The sequence below is a fragment of the Sylvia atricapilla genome, chromosome 21 (assembly GCF_009819655.1).
Source record: "Sylvia atricapilla isolate bSylAtr1 chromosome 21, bSylAtr1.pri, whole genome shotgun sequence".
NCBI lineage: Eukaryota > Metazoa > Chordata > Aves > Passeriformes > Sylviidae > Sylvia > Sylvia atricapilla.
Genome location: NC_089160.1, coordinates 9,150,315 through 9,171,390, shown reverse-complemented (window position 1 = coordinate 9,171,390; position 21,076 = coordinate 9,150,315). Strand labels below are relative to the sequence as shown.

Sequence of the window (21,076 nt, the reverse complement as noted above, 5' to 3'; positions counted from 1 at the left end):
ACAGGATGTCTCACTACATACATTTCTCTCTGGTTTTCTCCCCTTGACAATCATGGATATTTTCTCATCATTTTCTGTCAGTCTGCTCTCGCTCTGGGCTCTTTCTTTTGTTGACACTGACACTGTCAGCTGCCCTCATCAGCTTTGCTCCTCTCTTAATGGCACACAGTGACACAATTCAGGTTTGACACTGGGAACCCTTCCCTGGGGTGGGATTACAGCCTCAGCCCACGCTGGAGGAGCCTTTTTGTCTCCTGCTTCTGATGCTGCACAGTATAAAATCCAGGATTTTACAGTTCAGCTGCAGCAGTCCCTGCCCTAAAGTTCACAGATGTTCTCTCTGCACTCGCTGGCCCCCAGTGAAAAACCCAAATAAATGAGTCTTACAGCCTGATGGCTGCTGGTTTCTACCCTGGGCTGGGGAAGCAGCTGTGGCACATTTACAGATGCAGCTCAGAGGTGTGAGGCCACCCCTTCTCCAGGATCTGGGCTCTGAGAGTCTCCCTGCCAACCTGCTTTTGCTGTCACTGATTTCCAGCTGATGAGGGAACTGCTGCAGGAGCAGCAGGGAAGGAAAGGCACCACTTCAACAGTTTTCACTGCTTGTCTTTGCTGCACTCTCATTTCCCAGCTCTCCTCTTGCTTCATAATTTCTTGTTATTTTTTACTGCTTCACAACTTCAAGGACTGTATCTGGGGTCTCATAAATCGATAGGAAAAGTTGATTTCTGTGGGGACAGTTTCAAATCATCTTTATTTAACAATAGAGGGAATATTTTCCAGCGTCACACAAGCACACTGGCTATGAAAATCAATGGGACTCAGATTGCCGAGCCATTTAAGTCTGTTTAAACATGGTACCCATGGTTTACACAGGCTGTGAAAGAAACACTTTGTTAAATGCCCAGAAGGAATTTATAAAGTATTTAGAACAGACTGGTACCTCTGAGAGGAGGCATCTTAGACTCTTCAATTAAAATATCTCAAAATAGAGCACGAATTGGAATGTAACCCAAACATGTCTGCAGTGGGAATAGATGTCCTCCAACCATGCTGCTGCAGGTAATCCGCACAGCCAAAAGGAGGGACTGGCACCAGGTGGGAACCCAGCTATTAACAGCACTGGCTCCATTCTGCCTCACTTTGTAACTCCCAGGTCCTGGGGCTTGTCAGACAAGATGGCACAAAGTGGGGTTGCATAAATCCTGAGTTTTGGCTTCATCTCTCTGTTCTGGGCTCAGAAATTCTGGATACAGAAAGCCAGCGTGCTGCCAATGCAGATAAGGTGAAAGGAGTATCTGGAAAAGCTTTAATTGAGACAGTAATTAAGAGCTGCTGGAGAACAGTGAGGGGCTGGAGCTAGCACGTTATTGTGTCCTATAAAAGCATCTGGCCTGAAAACTGAGAGGATGGAAGGAAAAATGAAATTTCCATAAAATGAAATTTCCAAAACTGAAGAAGGCAACCCCCCTGCATTTCAGCAACACGAGCCACTGTGAATATATCACCCAAATGCTCAGACTCTTCCCTCAGTTCTGAGTCAAACTCCAAATGAAAATTTAAAATAAATTCTTGAAATGAAAACTTCCTGCAGATTTGTGCCCAGGGAACTGCCTGCCCCTGCAGGATCCTGACCTCTGCCAACAGCTCTGCTCCTCAGGGCAGAGCTGCTTCAGCCCCAGGGATGGGCAGAAAGTGGCTCTGGGGGAAGGGAGGGATGAGGAGCTGCTGCTGGGGGGTTTCCAGCTGAGATGTGGGAGCCAACACTGCTCCTCAGCCAGCTCAGGGCTGTGAAACACATCCCACAAGGATCAGAGCAAGTGCCAACTCCACAGCTTTCACAAGAAAATACAGATTCACTTCAGTGGTTGAAGCTTTCCCTTAAGAGTTAAACTTGCAAATACAACTTCTGCAAGGGGAAGAAAACAGGATGGGAAAAACAACTAAACTGCAACTCATCCTTATGGCAGGGAATCTTCTAGGGCAAATTCCTACAGTCTCTTATAGCTTCCAGACCCAGAGAGCAAAAGGAATCCCTAGCAAGTACTAGGTCTAGAAATGTCCTTTAAAAATCTCTTCCATATTCCTTCAAACAAACAAACAAACAAAAATAAAAAAGAAGAAGCAGCAGCAAATAGCATAAATCCTTCTGGCTGGCTGAAAGCATACAAAAATAACATAAAAATAATTTCACAATGAAATTAGTTCCTTAGGACTAGACTACTTATACAAGTTTCAACCACTTGAACTCTTTTGATTCCCTGAATTTTTGGCACACCTTTCATGAGCCACTCAACAGACTTACAGCTCATGGCAGCAATAGCAAAAATCACATTGGTTTTACAGTCACTGCTGATATGGACAAAGAATTTTAATTCTGAAGTGGCAAGAAAAAAGGAATTAAAGAAAGAAAAACCTATGGCTGGAGGACCTAAAGGCTTTTACACCACCTCGTGACTTTCTCTGGTTCCCACTGGAGACAACTGCATGCTGTTCAGTTTCCCATTGTGCTTGGAGCAGGTGATTGAATGGCTACTGAGTGATGTTCAGACATTTATGATTTCCTATAATGTGACCTACATTGCTAAACTTTGTAGATCTATTCTCCAAGGCACTGTATCATTTTGCATGCCAGACTCATCCCAAAGGAAGCTATCAGCAGGAGATGAGGCCCAGTTTGTGCAAGCTGAATGTCCTTCAGACATTTTTAACTAATTTGTTTGTAAATGTGCTATTGTCAGGGAAACACACTGCATGAAGCAGTGCTCCCTATCACTGCTTGCAGCTCTCAGTGACCTGAACCCCACCATGCACAGCTTTAGCCCACCCTCTGAGTGGCACCCTGCAAATGGGCAGAACCCATTCCTCTCTGGACATTTGCAATTCAATTTGCCATCCAATTCTCACAGAAGATTTTTCCTTCTTGCCGTTGCTTATTAGAAACAAAATTTTGAAAGAAGAATTAAGACCTGTCTCTATGTAGCAGGAGGTAAGAGGGAAGTCATGAGCATGGTTCTCCTTCACTTGCCCATCAAGGGTCTGACACTGCCTCAACAATCAAAGGAAAGGATGCAATCACTGGAAGAGTTCATTAAAATGTACACAGTCTCTTACTCAGCTGTAATAGATTATTTATGGCAGATAATTGAAATAAATTGCTGTTTTGCAGGTGCCCAATACAAACAGAATATTTGGGCTTTAAGGGAGAAATTGCAGTGTGACTTCATTGGATGCTATCTCGTGTCTGTGACTAATATTTCAAATTCAGTGATAGAACAATTCAGCTTGGTTTTGCTCTCAAGTGTGGATGCCAGTGACTGCTTGTTCCTGCACATGCTACTGTGGCTGGCATGATTTTGTACAGACTTAGAGTTTCCAAATAGTAACACTTTAAAAATTGGAGGGACGCCTCATTTCTGAAAAGGTTTGAAAATGCCCCAGTGAAGACCTGTTCTGGGCTGTTTCTCAGAAGCACAAACTTCCCTGTGAGATGCAGCAGCTCCTTACACACTCACCTCTCAGTCCCTTTCAATTAAGCTTGGCCAAGTCTTGGTTCCACTGAAGTCAGTGGCGAAACAGTTGCTGACTTTGCTGGGGCCACGACTTCCACTCTAGTTATCTTTTCTGGTACTCCAGCAAAGCCAGAGAAGAAAGAACATGAAATTAAACAGCGGAGTAAAAAGAACCAGAGAACAAGATGACTTCATTTTGGAAAAAATATAACAGCTTTTGTGGGCTCCTTCATCCAGCAAGACCCAGAAAAAATAATAAAGGTCTTTTCATAAAAGAAGAAAAAGCTCTGAAAGTCTTCTATAAGGGAACAGCACAAATAAAATAAAAGGCTCTATAAACTGTTATCTCTTTGTGTGCTTTTTCCCAGCAATTGGAATATTTATGCTGCATTAATTGCTCACAGCTAGAAGAATGTATCAAAAGACAGGTAGAGGGCTAAAAGGAAAGGAAGAGCAGGAGCAGTTCTGCAATACTTTGCTACAGTGAAAACTAAGCTGTCCCTTTCTGATGGCACGATTAGAATATTGTGCATCTAGTGTTAAAAAATGCCTTCTCTCCTTTCTGCTTTTACAAGAATGCAGTTTATAATGTCGGGTATGTAGAGAAACAGCTGAAGTGTGTGTTCAGACCTACAATACTAATTAATTGATTAATCACATGTAATCTTGCAGTTGCTCTGCAATATTCCACTCTCAGCCTGGCTTAGAGGTACTTGAGCCTACAATCAATTTGGTTTTGTGCTGGCAGCTCACTCCCCCTGTTCTCACCCGGTCATCAGATCATATTTTTGTCTCTCACATTTTTCTTTCCTTCCTCCAAATGCACCCAGTGAAAGTTCTGCTCGGGCTGTGCCTGCTCTGATGAGCAGACCCTCATTGCTGCTTTCAAGCGAGGTCACCATGTCCTGTGAGCTTTTTGTTCTGCTCAAAAGGCTTCCACAATGCCACTGGAGCATATTGTGCCTGTGCAGCTGCTGCTGGGGAGCGCCTGCAGCCCTTGTGACTGCAGGAGCAATGTCAGCCTTTGCAGTTCTGAGATGTGGAACACATTTCCCAGCAATTCTGCTCCTCTTCACTCCTGCTCCCAGCAGTGTCTCTCACTTCACTCCTTCAACTAGGTCATCAACAGCATTATTTATGACCCTCTCCCCTCTTCCCCATCACTCAGAGCAGGCTGTGCAGGACACAACATGCCTGCCATGCCTGGGTCTCCTTTAAACTCTGCCCTAGAAACAATCTGCCTTTTACTTTGACCTGCGCAGGCAAATAGCCTATGTAAGTAACACTGTCACATCTCTATCCAGGAGCAGAACATTTTGCAGAGTCACCCAAGCTGATGTGAGGCAACACAATATAGATGGGTCCCTCACATGGGGAACTGCTGAACGAAGGCTGATGAAGTGCAAACGTCAAGGAAAAGTCTTCAAAGCAAACCTTTCATTCTGGAGAGGGGGGTGACAGTTATTAACAGCATGGATCAGGCTGCAGCTATTGCTCTGGCACACACTCATGCCTGGTGGGACTGACACCAGCACGAGAACGAGGCCACGGTTACAGGAGAAGAAAAAGCTCTTGGGATCCATTCTCTGTTGACTTGCAAATGTTCGGTCTCTGTATTTGCAGTCACTGTGCTTGAGATTGGTTTAAACAGCTCCCAAATAATACCTGCAGCCACTTACCCAGATATAAGCGACTTGTGGCTCGGAGCAGTGGAAATTCAGCCCACATATTTCTCACGGGAGGAAAGACACAGGATGAAATTGCAAGATGGCAGAAATATCTGCTAATTCTCTGCTCGGCTTTCACTGTAGCAATGGAGGCTGAGCAGCAAAGCTTATCACTCAAGATGAGCTGTAGTGTTTTTACTTTCACACAAAAACTCCCACAACGTCAATATAACTTCCAAGAACAGTGGATGTGATGAAGTCTGGTTTCCTAAGGACTCCTGTCGCATGGCTGACTGACTGGGGAGTTTAATAAGATCCGAGCACAAAATGAAGTTTTCCTCTGAATGGGGCATTTATTACATCCTCAGTGGAATCTCTGGAGTTTAATAAAAGAAAGCTTATACTGCAATATTTCCTTTTGAAAGGGCACTTTAGGTTTCTGTCCTCCAACTGGATTAATATTTTTTATGGAACATGTAGGAATTTAATTGCTGTGAAGGTGGATGTTTCTCCACAAATTTGTTTGAAATTGGCCCAAGCTTTTAATTTACTGTGAGGAGAAGAATCCTGACAGACGGACAGACAGACAGACATATACCCACACAAGCTCTCATCTGCTATCAGTAACCAAGCTAAAAATGTCAGTGTACCCTAGGGGTGTGCAAACACAAAGAGGGGGTGCACTTGTGAGATAAAAAGCAGCCTGGAGAGGCCCTTGGTCTAAGGGAGGATCCAGCCCAAAGGCACCAGGCAGGGAAACAGAATGATGATCTCCTCTCTCCTCTCTCTCCACCCAAGTCCCTTCCCCTGGCACTCCTGTTGTGGCTCATGAGCCTGCAGGTGTCTGCTGAGGTCCTGGCATCCACGGGGAGTGCTGAGCACACACACAGGTATTCACACACACTCCTCTGCAGAGACATTTTCTTTTGATTTCTCTCTCTCTACTAATTAATTGAAGAACACCGAAACGATCTGTGCAGAGAAGAAAAGTCATCCCAGTTCTGAACAGGCTGAAACAGTCCTGACAGTGCTGGGGTACCTTATCAACACTTCACCTGAGCTTCCCTTTCCTTCTAAATTCAGATTAAAATTCCCCCAGTGAAGTATGAGATCAAAGTCATTAGTCAGAGCTTGGTCATTTACTCGCCACAACATAAAATCTTTTCAGCCCCATCTGTCCCTTCCTCCCCTGAATAGAGAATATTATGAATAGAGAATATTATGCTGAAGAAGGAGAAGGTGGTAAATAACAAATACATAACGATTACCAAGAACAATACCATGAAAACTGATATTGGAACAAATGATTAAACCCTTTCATAATCAACTCATTTATTAAAGTGAATGCCTTAAATCCAAAGCTTGTCATTTATGGTGGTGTTTGCAATGGACAGTTACTCTACATATTTACTCCAAGAGTACATTTTTGTACTTCAGTAAATTAAGAAATACTGATTTTGGGCAAGTTGTTGATTTTACTGTCAGAACAGATTCGGCTTTGAGAAATGACTGTATTAACCTATTTTGTAAGTCTCTTTAAATACACAATTTGTGAGCAACCCATATTCTCTTGATTTAAATGCCATTTGTAACTTAGCCAAAAACTAATTTAAGTGGAGATGGGCCAAACTCATTTTTCATTTATGTTTATGTCATTCTGGAATAAACTCAGCAGTCTTGCAAGGATATACACTTGTTTCTAAGTGAAAATATCATCCCACTATTTTCATTGATGTAATTCCAGATTAACATGCTTGACTTCAAGAGGATGTGATAATTTCATAGGTTTTTCTGGTTATCAGCAACAATTCTGGAAGCAATGACTGAGCAAATTTGATACAGTTACTTTTCAGAACATGCATTGTGAGTATTTATTTCATGTCTATGATTTACTGTGTATGTGGAATGCCTCAAAGGTGTGGATTTTGGGAAAAAATTCAATAAAGAGGTTTGTCAGAGTTTGTATTCTTTATGTAAGACCCTCTATACATTCACAGGCCATCTCCTGGGAGAAAAATCAAGTGTGGTTTTACATTTATACACCTTAAAATAACCATGTGAGTGGAAGAACCACTCCATCCTGTGCCTTTCAGAATTCTCTGCCTCATGCAGCATATTCCATACACAGTCCTGGTACAACAAAGTGAGTGATCTGTCTCTCCAATGTGCTCCCAAGTGACAACACATAAAAACCAGGTGTCTACCTGAGTGATGTCCATCCCAGAGTCACAGCTCAGTGGCTGGGTTGATGTGAGGCCGTTTGAACCTATGATTGTTGTGATCACACCGTTCTCATCAATCTTCCGGATCATTGTGCCATCAACAAAGTAAATAAATCCGTGCTTATCTACAGTGATACCTGCATCAAGGGGAAGGGTAAAAAGAACGTCAGTACTGGCATTATCTTGATCAAAAAAGCATGAACTTAAAATGTTTCCTCTCTTCTTAGACCACGAAAATTTTCTGATTCTGAAATGCTGATTTAAAAAAGCATGACCATTTTCCCCCTGCCCATTACTATTTGAGGCTTATACAAACTGTATATGGGAAGTTCACACCCATCTATCAGATTCACCTTGACTTAAAGAGAAGGAGGGAAGATGAAACAAAACAAAACAGCAGAGACTTTGCTGTTAATGTAATTTGACACACATAGGACAAGGCTCTTCAATAACTTCACGTCTATCATGAAGTGGGCAATGCTGGCTGTTCTAAAAACTTACCTTACAGTTGATTTTGCTTCATTTTCATTTCACTTGCTTCACTCTTATGCAGAGACAAATTTTTAATTGTTGTACTCTCTGAGCACAGGAAGAAGCATCCCCAGAGGGCCAAAGGGACCTGTTGTGACAGGGGCTGTAGGTGCAGACCAGGCTGTGCCCAGCACGAGCAGCGCAGGTGATGCAGGATGGATCTCAGGGCAGGGCTGCCCAAAATGATGGCCAGGCTGATGACAGCTGTGGTCACCAGCAGGAGCTGGGGCGGTTCTCCCACTGCTGGACCTGCAGCAGCTCCTGCCCTGCAGGAATTCCAGTGGCAGGGCTCTGCACAGGACAGCTCCTGGTCTGGAGCTCATGCCCAGCCTTGTTCTGCCCTGGTCTAACAGCCCCCCTGCAGCTCTTCCTGCATTTGAACTGTAAGAAAGATCTTATTTCCCTCAAATATTGAAAATGTAACCAGAAGAGCACTGCTATTCATGTTAGACTTGTGAAATCCTTTCTACCAAAACCACTCGATTTCTTGCTTTAAGCTACTTAATAATTTCCCATTTAAAGTTGCATAACTTTGCAATTATAGCAGCTGCTGTGCACAGCCAAGCTATTTTAATAATGAATTTATGTTCTGCTACACAGAAATGAAAGGCAGAGGACTTGAACAGATGGTCTGGACAGTGGCTTACATGGTTCTTGATTTTTGTCCCCTGCATTTAGCACAGCTGAAGGCTGTATGTACTCTAAATTTACAAAACACTTGTCTGCAGGCCAGTTTAAGTTCCCACACAGCAATTCCAAATACCATTAAAAAGAAAAGTAGTCTCAAACTGAATTTACTCACCTTCCAACCCCAACTCCTTGTATTTAAGGGGTTTTTGTTTAATATATAGGAGCAGTTACAGCTGGAGGAAAGGGAGATGAAGCAGTTTGGGAGGCAGATGCAGGACCAGGGACCCCTGATACAGAACATGCATCTCCCATGGGGCTGGGGAGAGGGAGGATGACCTCCTCAAGCCCCTAAACATATTTACCTGGCAACTGGGAATGCCTGGAGATTGAGTTTGAGTTGCACACATAGCTGAGGGTAATCTGCTTTCTCCTGCAGTGTTAACAGCCAGGGGCAGGCTCCCAAAACAAACTGCCCAGGACTGCTGCTGAGGTGCCTCCACACCACAGGTGATCCTCAGGCACCCAGCAGAGGTCTGAGGGTATCATCACATAGAAAATCCCAAAACCACAGCAGTCAACTTCAGTGTGCAACACTCCCTACTGCATCCAGCTCCCAGGTTATCAGCACAGTGCTGGGAGTTGAAATTAATTCTTTCAATTGCCAGTGCAATGTACCCTGTACCTGGCTGTGATCTGCCCTCACAGGAGCACATTCACCATCCTGTCACCTCCTCCAGCCAGGACAGAAGTGCCCATGGACTGCTAAGAGCCCAAGGGCTGTCCTCCATCTCCTCACTGTGGGAGATGGCTGAAGGTTCTGCAGGACAGATGTCACCTGGGGAACTGAAGTCATCTGCTGGGGGCTGGATGGGTCAGCTGGGGAAAACCAGGAGGTTATAAAAGGCTAAAGGAGGAGCAGACAGTGTCAGAGCCTGACTCCCTGCCAGCCTGCGAGCTCATAAATCGTGACTGCCTAGTCCTGGCTTCCTTAGAGGATCTTCAGTCTTTAATTAGAAAGTAACAGTGCCTTCGGAAACTCCAGAACGACTGGCAAGCTCCTGGCTGTCATCTGCTCCTGAGAAGCCCAAAGCCAAAAGGCTGAAGGTGAGCTGAGGTGAAGAGGGAGTCTGAGAAGCGGAGAGGTTTGTTTTGGTGTTGGGGTGACGTGTGTGCTCTGGTTTGGGCAGGGATGGTCCCTTGCTCTGTCTCACTGACACTCTGTCCTGCAGGGGTATCAGGTGGGACCTGCTCTGGTTTTGCTTTTTGTTCCATTGTGGCTCAGAGCTGCAGTGAGCCTCTGCTGTGGGTGGGCAGGGCAGGGGCTGTGCCTGAGCCTGCCTGGCACTGGGAGGTGAGGAGCTTTGCCTCTCAGCTGGAGCAGAGCCACAGCACACACAGCACCGGGCCAGGATCTGTCACCAGGGCAAGTGCATCTTCTGTTTTGCGCAATTTCCCCGAGAGCAGATGGCTGAGCTGGCTGCAAACCACCCATTATATAAAAATCAAAAATGATGCTGCAGTGAAATGAAGCTACTCGGCTGTGTTGTTGAATGGATTTCAAACACTGACTAGATAAGAAAACCCAGGATCTTTTAATGTTTCTAGTGCTCATGTTTCTCTCCAGCCACTGCAGGAAAGCAACCTGTCTGCAAGGGAAGGACCTGTGCCACTGCAAAGGCATAAATCAGCCCATGCCTTCAGTATTTGCACTGAGCTCCTGGTACTTCCTAAGAAGCCACTTTCCTCAAGTACCACTGAGTGTATGGATGTTCAGCACCCACCTACTGCTCCCACAGCTTATGGCTCTACAGTAAAGCAACATGACTTTACCTGCTTGAAAGAATTACTTGTGCATTGAAGTCTTGTTGACAAATACCCTACACAAAGCATCCACTGGAAAACAATACAGATTTGTGGCTGAACTGTCCCTATTTATTCATTAGAGCTGGACTCATTAATGCTCCTGTCACATCTTACATGATGCTACACATAATCTGTACTCCAAAAGCTTATTTTTAATCCTTTTCTGACGTACAGTGTAATACAAAATCAAATCACACACAGCACAGCAATTGTGCTTTAATCACCAAGGAACTGGGGGAGGAAACAGGCACATGCTGAGGGTAATGAATTGCACTTGAGTGCAAGTGGGAGCACTGCTCACCCCAGCAGTGAGTAAGAAAGGTCAATTTTTTTTTTTTTAGAGAAGGAGATCCAGTTTGTATTAGGCTCTCAGTCTGATTCTGTTTTTCTTTTTTTAAGGAACTGTAGCACAAAATTCTATGCCCAACTGATGCCTAACAACTTACAAATGAGCATTCTACATTGAAAACTTCTAATTAAATTTCTGAAGAATTTTTAAAACAACATCTGCAACTACTGGTGAGGATGGATAAAAGAGAATGCCACCTTCTGCTAAAGAACAACTGTATTTAGAAGGAACTTGTGATTCTCATAAAACTTTTAATAGGAAGAAGTGAATCAAATTGGTTAATTACCATTTTATGGTGCTAAAAGGGCAAATTACATGCCATCCATTTCTAAACTTCTAAATGTCTTTGGTGCTTTTAATTAAAGCTGCCATCTAGGAACTAAAGCAATTTTATGCAATTAGTTATTTATAGGTTACCATAATACACCACTCAAAATATGATTCAAGTGATTTGCAGTCTCCTGCCTTGTGATCTTTGTCATCTTCACTTCCTCATTGTCTCAGCACTAGCTGCAAAATATTCAGGAGTTCTTTGTCAGTTGGAGCACGACTTCAGTCTCTGCACTTGAGTGTTGTTCTCTTTAGAGGCACATCAGTAGACTTGGAGCAAACAGCATTTTTAACTCCTGACTGGGAATGAACATGTTCAGCTTCCAGCCTGAGACATGATCACTGGGGTCATCCTGCTGACATGGGTGAATAGAGAAGTGAATGATTTATGAATTCCGATGAATGCTGGATGAAAGTTAGGAAAAGCCTGCTATCCAGAAAGTTTACAGTGTTCTACAAGGTTCCCATACTTTGGAAATCATAGCTAAGGCTACTGAAGAGAAAAAAAAGGAGTAAATTTAAATGAATGAAAAATGGCAGGATTTTTTTTTTTTTGCTGATTTTATGATGTGTATCTGATAATGACTTGAGGCTGTAAATTACTTTGGCTTGCCTATTTCTAACTTTATATATTGCTAGTGAAAAATCTCACCCCATTCTACTTTCCTTTTTGAATTCTTTGGAAAGATTAGAAAAGTCTTAGGAATTTATAGAATAGCAAAGATTCTGAAAAAATGGCATTTATCCTTACCGTTGCCAAGTGTGTCTGTTGTCACTAAAGGCTGTAATAGGAATTTGGTTGATCCTGCTGAAAGGAAAAGGAATCTTCCAGCTGAACAGGAGCAGTCCTGAACGGGCTACTGCCATTTAACAAGTGTAAAGGTTTAGTCTGAGCAGCTGGTACAACTTTATTCACTTCAGAATGTATTGCTGAGGATGAGGAGCAACAAGACTGATTATTTCAGGACACAAGCTACTAGGATGAACACACCTTCAAACCCATGATCTTTTAAAGTAAAATCTTCTCAGGAAAGTAATTGCAAGCAAAATAGATAAAACTGCACTGCAGAACTGACTCTTAAATTATGCTTTCATTTGTGTTTCTATCTCATGGCCGTCGGTTCTGACTGAAAAAGTTCTTTGCTACTGCTGTGGAGAAGGAATTTTTGTGCATGGGGGTTTAGAACTTCCTCCAACCTTCTCCATTTCCCTGGAGCTTTCTCTGAGGTGAGTGCAGAGGTCAGTGCACTCCACCCAGGCACTCCGTACTCTGTGTGCACTCAGATTTCCCCAGGCACTGACAGGGCTTGCACAGACTGAGTGTGCATCCAGCCCTGGATGCTGGTCTGGACCCGGCAGTCAAAAAGCAGACACTGCAGGACCTTAAATGTTTGTATTTTTACATCTAGTCTTCCCGAACGTGTAAATCCTAATGTTTAGGGTGGCATCACTGGAGGCACCTACTGTTCTACAGAAATTACAGCGCTTGCAGTTCCAGCAGAGCTGTCCTGTGGGAGCTCACAGACACCAGCTAATGGAAATTGGATGTTAATTGGGCACTTTTCTTTCCCTGCTGCCTGGGAGACGCTGCAGCTCAGCAAACTCTGGTAACTTGATTGTCTCAAACTCTCCCTGCCTCTGTCAATTATGCCTGCAAAGTCAAAGCTATTTACAGGTCTAAAGCCCCCGGATTTCAGCAGGGCAGGGTAGGTAAGTGTTTAATGGTGTTGATTCAAGCATTGGCTTTGCAGGGCTAAGTACAAGTCCCAAGTATTTCCACTCATGTTAGTGCTTCTTGCTGCTCCAATACTCAGTGTCTGATCTAGTTAAAATCAGAACATGATCCTCAAGTACCTTATTATAAATACTAATCAGATTATTTAAAAGATAGTGCTGGCAACTAGATGTGCCATAAATAATTTTCATAAAAAAATTTTCTCCAAACCCACCAAACAGAATTTCCCACCCCAAAATTAAAATCTGTCACTTGGTAAAGTTCAAGTGATTGGAATTCGGTCAATGATTAATATCTTGTGTAGTTACTTCTTCATTTTCAATATCTTCTCGTGTAATAAATGTGTTCAGCTTGTCACAGATCTTATTTTATGTCCCCACCTTGTATCATTTCACATTCTGCTTAAGTACTTGGTCATCTATTACATGACTCATTAGTCTGAGATCTCTACAGAATTAAAGAAAGTTGCAGTAAAAATAATATATTGAAGTTCAAATTTCAACTACATCAGCCATGCATGTTTAAAAGCATCTTTCAAAGTCAGCTCGACATACAATAGTGCAAGATTAATATTCACTGAGCCCCATCTCTAGTCCTTCACAGAGAGCTGGGAACAGGCTCAACAAAGCTACATGTGTTTGCTACCTGTAAATTCAAAGTTATGGAAAGATGAAATCAGGATTGATTAGTGTCACTTCATGATATTTTCCTGTCTGGCATTTAATTCCTAGTCACTAGGCAAATAAAGATAATGAGAAATGAACACTGAGGAAAGACTTAATGAAATAACAATGTAGGACTCTCCTCAAACCTCCCTGCATGTTCAAGGAAGTAGAAAAATGGGTGTGAGTTCAGAAAAGTTAAAGCAACTATTCAAAGCAACTTTCATCCAGAAAAGTAAGAAAGAAAGAGAATTTGAATTTCCACCTATTCACACAGCTTTGAGGACCTTACCAAACAGGATTAACTTTCACACGTGTTACACAGTAGGTATTTCTTATCAATTTTGCAAATGGATAAACAGAGTCTTCTAGATAAGCCCTTATTCAGTTACAAGCAGCTAGCAGCCAAAATTAAGAGTCCAACTTTTAAGAACTAACCAAGATCAGACAAATGGAATCCTTTTTCACACACTAGCTTTCCATCAAGTAAGGGGGAAGTTTACTTTCCATTTATAGTGGGAAAAAGGAATGGTCAGGACAAAAACAAATAGGCAAGCAAAGTAAAAAAGCTAATAATATTCCTATATCAGCTTAAAAAAATACAAATTGTTCACTGAATAATGCAAGTGATTATATTTAATCATAACTTGGCAATTACTCTTTGTCTGGGAGCTATTGTTGCACTGTAAAAATCTCAGAGGTATGAAATAATTCATTTATCATAGAAATTATTATATCATTATTATGATTATTATCATTATTATTGAAACAATTCATTTATTTCTGTGTCAAATGCCATATAACACTGTGTGTCTGTGTGTCCAAGGATTTTTAATCGTGCTTAAGAAGTTTTTGTCAAAACTTCCTGCTGCCTACAGAAAATAGTTTTCTTTATAGTGTTTGAATGTTATTTCAATAGAGATATGACATCTTCTGACTTGACAAGTATTTGAAGAACAAACAAAATAAAGTGATCCAAAAGGATCTCTGAAAGTGTATTAAAGTATGGTAGACATCTCTCTGTTTCTTAATGCTCACCCTGCTGGGGACCAGCAGCTGATGCTGCATTTTGTCAGGCCCTGTACAGAAAGGGCACGTGGCACTCCAGACTGCCTGGAGATTAGCATAAAAAAACCTCATAAAGTGCATCTTTTCAAGCTGATGTTATTTAGAGGAGATGCATGAATCTAAAGCACCTGGGAGTCATCGCCTGAATTTGCCAATACAAGAGTCATTGTGTGCTGACAATTTCTGTTTAATAATTGCTGGCTGCCCGAGAACTCCTGACTGGGGTTTTTAGTCTTCCTCATTCCTTAAGGACTGGAATCTTCTACTAAAGAAGTAAGTATGAGAATCTTTAAAGTAAACAGTTTATCACAACATTTTCATCAACGTATTTGCCCACTAAGCAAATAAGACGGAACAGCTGATTGTATTGTAATTGGATATAATCAATTGTAATGAGAAATAAAACATCGATCACTTTCACAGAACCACACTTTCCTGATAAAGGATCTGAAAACCTTTTGTTTTCTACTATTTTTAGCCGTGATTCATTACATTAATTAGCTGCCTGAAGATCAGCATTTCTTTGTACTTACCTCACACTTACCGCCTATCATTAAAGACCCGCTAAAGTCGCTCTGTAATTACAACGTGTCTCCTGCTAAACCTTCAGCCAGGATCATTTGCTTGTCTTAGAGGCATTTCGGCCTGGATATAGATTCTAATTTCCTGCTGATGTGCAGCCTGCCCTTATTAGCTGGGGAGAGGGAACCAAACCCTTCCCTGGGGAGGCGGCACAGCCCAGGCTCAGCTCCCTGTGCCCCAGGGATTTCCTGGGAGCTCAGCCTGGGCACCTGCTCCACAGCCCCACATCCTGAGCTTCAGCCCAGCTCCAGTGCACAGGATTGATGGTGAGGACTCCAGGCTTCACCTGCCTTTTGCCTGGGCCAGTACTGGGTGAACTCAGGCTGCGGTAAAATGCTCATTTCACGTGCAGCAGGGGAGATGCTCATCTTCTGCTAAGTGTGTTAATGAGAAAGGACAAACTAGAGTTCTGAATACACTCGATTTTGCTGGCTGATTTGAACAGCTCTGATTTACTGTGTATGAGTAAGCTCTGTTGTCATTGCAACGCTCACCTGACGCATAAAATCTGAAAAAATGGCCTTTGAAACCATATAATTTGCTTCAGAGTTATCTATAATTAAATGTTGCCACCTTGCAATTGGAAGGTAATGAAAGAGGAGTGTTGTCACACAGGGAAGGGTAATCAGAGAATTCAGGCTGGAGCCTGCTGCCCATCAGGGACTGGCTGTACTGCAGACAGGAGTGAGCCTCATGAGGAGATCTGCCTTAGCAGTTGGTTAAATCATGGCCACAGACACATTTCTGTACTCCAAGTACCCAGATTTTGCCTTTCCTTACCTCTTGGGCTGTTGAGGGAGGCCTCAGAGGCTTTTCCTCCATCCCCACAGTGACTCTGGTCAAAAGGAAGGCACTGATCTCCCGTCCCTGCCACCACCTCTGCATTCTTGGCCAGATCCTTGGTTTCCGTGAGGGACTTGGCTCTGTAGACTTTTCTGGTGTTGGTGTCTGATAAGTATAGGGATTCTGACACAGGATCAACAGCCAAGTAATATTTATGTGCAGGACTTGTACTGAAATGGAAGAGAAGAGCAGCAAAGTCAATTGTTTTTTTCTTTTTTGTCTCTGTGAGAGCGTGACAATTGTACTCCACCTATCTGCAGATGTCAGCTCGGTGATCTGAAGAGGACAGAGAAGTGAGAGCAGCTCAGAACACCAGCAGAGTCCTGCTACAGAGCCTGCCCAGTGAGTTACGGGTCAGGGAGCTGGTGTCTGCCCCCCAGTACCAAACCACTCAGGATAAAGCCAACTGGAGTGGCTTCAGATTAGTTGTAATCATTACTATCAAAAGCAAGATCATTTTTCTGTATGTGATACCTCCTAGTACTCCTGGCACTCAAAACAAATCTATGAGTTGCAGCAAAGTGAGTCACAGGCTCTTGTGGATGGGCACAAATACCCACTCCTGGTTATTTTTATCTGTTTCTAAACCTTAGGAAATATGAAGGTGTGAAATATGGTGCCTTAATTCATGCCGACTCCATTGTCAGGAGCAAGGCAGAAGGCCAAGTACTGTCAGTGCAACTAGGCATGAATTAATGCACCATAATTCATGCACTGTCACTGCCTTATTGAGATTATAAAATGTTATTTAAAAAATATTTACATATGTTAATTAAATGGTGGGGATCATAAATTCTAAGCTGAAAACTGGGCTGCATCTTATTATCCAGTAAGACTCTTAGGTTCTTTTTCAGTGCAAAGTTAATTTCCAATCTGAAGAAATTTTTTAGGCACATGGAACACCATGCTCAATGTCCTGAGCCTACAGACATCCTTTCAGTCGCAGTGTTGGTTACTGAAATGGTGGGAGAGAGGCACAGGCTGAGGGTTTAGGTGCTCAGACAATATTTTAACAACTACCATGTTCCTCTAAGGGGGAGGAGGAGATTTCTGACAACAGGCTGGGTTCTGTATGCCCACTTAGATTAAAAAGACTGTAAAAACACCCCCACTTCTCTTTTTATTTTTTTTAAGGAGATATTTCATTAACATTGGTACAATTAACTAACACTTAAGATTGCTGCAGCAAAGTTGTGAAGTGAGCTGCTCCTCTCAGCTGGGCCAGCTCTGTTTGTGCTGGGTTTGACAGTGACAGTGACATTCTCAGAGCTGGCAGCAGACGTGAAACCCAGTCCTAGGAGCCACAGGGAAGGAGAGGGCAGAGATCTGATGGAGGATGAGTAAGAGGATGAGCTAAAAGCAATTAATGCCAAAGTATCACCACTATAAAATTTGTTTGTGGAAAATATCAAGAATCATTTTTGCTCTTGGGATGGAGGTCAGGAGTGACTGGCCAGACAAATGATGACTTTGAAATAAAACATTTCTATGAAGAAAGTTGCAAAGAGAATTCTAGATTTTAAACAAACATCTTGTTCAGTATGCAGAAAGTGCAGAGAACCAGGGGTCACTCTACATTCCCCTTGTAGACACATTTTCTGTCATCCTTGTCGTTACATTTAATAGACCAGCTGTTAGAAAACTCTTCATGTTTATGCTTAAAGCCTTGCATACTAAAATGCTGAAAGAGTATGGAAAAAAAATGGAACACAATTTAAAAAACTTGCTATTTTTGCAGATGATTGAAATCAGATATAAATCTGAGTTGATTTCAACTAGCCTTTAGAAAACCACATGAAATAGACTAGGATTTAAAATTCATCTTTTCAGTACTATTCTGTACTAAATTTTTTCTATATATTTTTCTCCAAGTTTAGTTTCTATTTTTACCAGTTAAACAGCTTTACTATTGCTTTTAAAAACAGGATGACAAGAAAAACAAATGGGAGAAGGTGTTTGTAAACAGTCAGAAATAAAATCAGCGCCGTTTCCTGTTTCCTGGTTGCCAAACTCTCCCTTTTCACACAGTATTGTCTTTTTAGGTGGTAAAAAGAACTCTTTTGGAGGCTAAAAGCTGTGTAGAGGAGCTGGATTTTGATTTTCCTGCCTGGACTGTCAGGAGCCATCTTTTACCTGCTCCTTCCACATGTTTCCTTGAGCATTCCATAGATTTCCACCAGGACTGTGACCTTTACAGTCTCAAGAGAATGGCACATAGTGAGACTGTCCAGTCCTCCCCTATCACCCCAAAGACTACATTTAGTGATTTCCTCCAATTTTCTACAAAACTCATTTGGACAGAATAGTGACAGAGACATTATTATTGCAATTATTAGGGCTGGGGTACTTGAATATTACCATAATTAATTAAGCTTGAAGCTCATCTCAAGAAACTAGTACTAGTGAACAGGTATTAAAAAGAAAAAAAATCTACTTTATGAAAGAAATCTCTAAATGTAAAAGCTGATTTATGTTTTGAATACATTATAGAGAAATTTAGTGGTCAGTTTGAAAGAAGTGGAAACAACTCTTCAGTTAAACAACAGAACCTTGCACTTAGGAATTATTCTTCCTTTTTAAGTTTTGACTGTAAAATATATGAGATGTGACATAATCTGGTAAATAATTTCTAGCGCTCAACAGCAGTCCTGTGGCTGAAGTGTTCCAGCCAATCCTCTCGTGCTGTAAACACAGCCCAGTCCACACTCTGCTCCCCACCATGCCGTGAAGTCTGTCTCCTATTGTGCTAGTGCTGGTTTATTTATCTCATTTAAGCACTGGAAGGTTCAGGAGTTTATTTCTAAGGAGACAGAGTGCCTTGCTGTCCCTTTCTAGCACGCAGCATCACTGCTGCTGCTGGACCAGCTCCTTCCCTCGCCGTCTGTCGCAGGAGCTGAACGTGCGACGTTCCCTCCCTGCAGAAAGCCCTAAACTGCAGTGCTGAAACGCCAGCTGGAAAGGGGGAAAGCCACTGCTCTGTGTGTAGCTGGAGCAGCAAACTGGGCTTTGACACAGCACCTCAGCTCTGGGCTCTGCACGCTGTACCTGGCAGGTTTGAAAGCTCGTGGTACGCTGGAACAGTTCACTGAAGTACAGTGGGGTTCTGTCGTCTTTTGAACTATTTTTTTGTAGCTGGAAGTCCTGTTTCCCTGGATCCTGCATCTGTGATCAGTCAGACACCATGTGAAATGGGTATGACAGCTATGAAATGTACTCTCAGACTCCATCTCCTCTTGGTGATCAGCAAACTGATTTTTAGAGGGAGTTTGCTTCTTCAATGGGAACAAGTCAAACTTTTTGTACTATAAACAAAAGTGCATTTGATAAACATTTGTATTTATTGCCGTTTATATTTATTAAATTCAGAGTGTTTCTCTATACCCAGACTTCTAAAAGGACTTTTGTAAGACTGTCTCCTCAAACATGGTTCACATACCAGTTATTACGTTTTACTTACCTGTGTCTTGTGTCTCTGTTCCTGGAAAGGCAGATTGGGTCAGGTTTAAAAGGAAAGAAAAAGACAAGAAATGTTAGTCCTTGACAGAACTGTGCTCTTTGCCTGACTGCTCACAGACCTGTATCCCACTAAGAAAACATTGTTTATCCTCTTACTTGGTGTTTCTTTCTCTCAAACTGTATCCCTTGCACTGCCCACTCATTGCCAATTAATTCTGAACAATCAGCACACAGAATCACTCCCAGCAACGTTAGCTAGGCAGATGCTAAATAAGAGAAATCTCATGTATTAATGTCCAAAATCGTTCCTGCCTTCCCCTGTGTCCCTCAAAGGGAATGGGAACCTGGGGTGATAATTACAGGGAGGTCATTAAGGGCAGCCCAGGCTCAGCCTGGCACTCTGTGATGCCAGGAATGCTCCTGTCTGCTCAAACTGAGCCACAGCCTCTGCTGCATGAGGAGCACTGGAACTGCAATAATTAATTAACTAATTACATGGCAAGTCTACAGGCCCAGTGCTGTGACTTGACATGATACTCTGCACATCTGCTGTGCAATTATGCAGCTTTCTGCAAAAATACGCATCATGGTGTGTTTTCAATTCTGGAGAGAATGTATGGAAAACCTCACAGGAAGAAAAATCAGCTTTATTAATAAATAAATCCTGCAATTTGCAGGAATTCATTATGCAAGACCTGTTCTAAAGGCCACTTAAGAGATCCTATTTAACTGATGACTAGAAGTAAGTTAAGTTTTCTCGTTTGATAGCTGGTGGCACACATGGCCACAAACCAAGTACAAGTGGCTCCTGCATCAAGCCCCGAGGGATAAAAGCCCACCCTGGTTTTCAGAGGCACGTCACAGTCAGGATTAGGCATACCCGAGAAAGTCAATGGTTTTTACCTCAACTCCAAGATGCCAATGGAATTTCCCGAGGGGAAGATGCGGCGCACGTAGTTGAAGTCCCCGATGTAGACACTGCCATCAGGGCCAGCAGCCAGGGCCACAGGGGCAAACAGTTTGCTGCTGAGGGCAAGCCCATTGCAGCTGGAGCAGGAGACACTCCTCTGGTGCCCAGTGCCCATCACCGTGGAGATCACTGGAGGCTGCTGAGAAATGAACATGTTCTCCCCGTTCCCTTTGTGTACAATTCCTACAGGGAGAAATCGGAGACAGAAATACCCAAATGTGGCATTTAAACTGCTCTGTGGGTCTGGATTACAACACCCTCTAGAAAACCAGATCTATCAACAAACAGCTGCTATTTTAAAGACTTCCACAAATCTTTCCCAGTTTTGTGCATCCCAAGCTCCACTGTCACCATTTTGTTCAGCAGTGGCTAGTGGCTATTCTAAAGCCAGCATCCGGAGGAGAACTCATGGTTGGTTAATGCTCTAACAAATTGACTGCTAATTGCAGTGCTATCTGATTTCTTGGGGATTACTGCTTTAATATTCATTTTATTCATAAATTTTTATTAGGTAGCAGAGGAATTTCTTAGGCAGCTTGAATATTTAATTAAAGGAGATTAATAGCAGGACCACTATGCATTTTTCACAAAGGGGCACCGAGTGGCAGTACAAAATCAATATTCAGATTCAGCTGTGAGTCCTTCATGGTAAATGA

The 21,076-nt window shown here is 42.6% G+C and overlaps 1 protein-coding gene across 1 annotated transcript in view; it reads right to left on the bottom strand.

Annotated features, from left to right (window-relative positions):
- LOC136370355 (teneurin-1) overlaps positions 1 to 21,076 on the bottom strand; it is a 112,319-nt gene that overhangs the window by 32,146 nt on the left and 59,097 nt on the right. Inside the window, exons 14-17 of the mRNA XM_066333718.1 lie at positions 20,354 to 20,603; positions 19,452 to 19,472; positions 15,932 to 16,164; positions 7,384 to 7,538 (exon numbers count right to left, since the gene is read on the bottom strand). Coding sequence (XP_066189815.1) covers positions 7,384 to 7,538; positions 15,932 to 16,164; positions 19,452 to 19,472; positions 20,354 to 20,603 — 659 coding nt within the window. The remainder of the gene's footprint in view (positions 1 to 7,383; positions 7,539 to 15,931; positions 16,165 to 19,451; positions 19,473 to 20,353; positions 20,604 to 21,076) is intronic.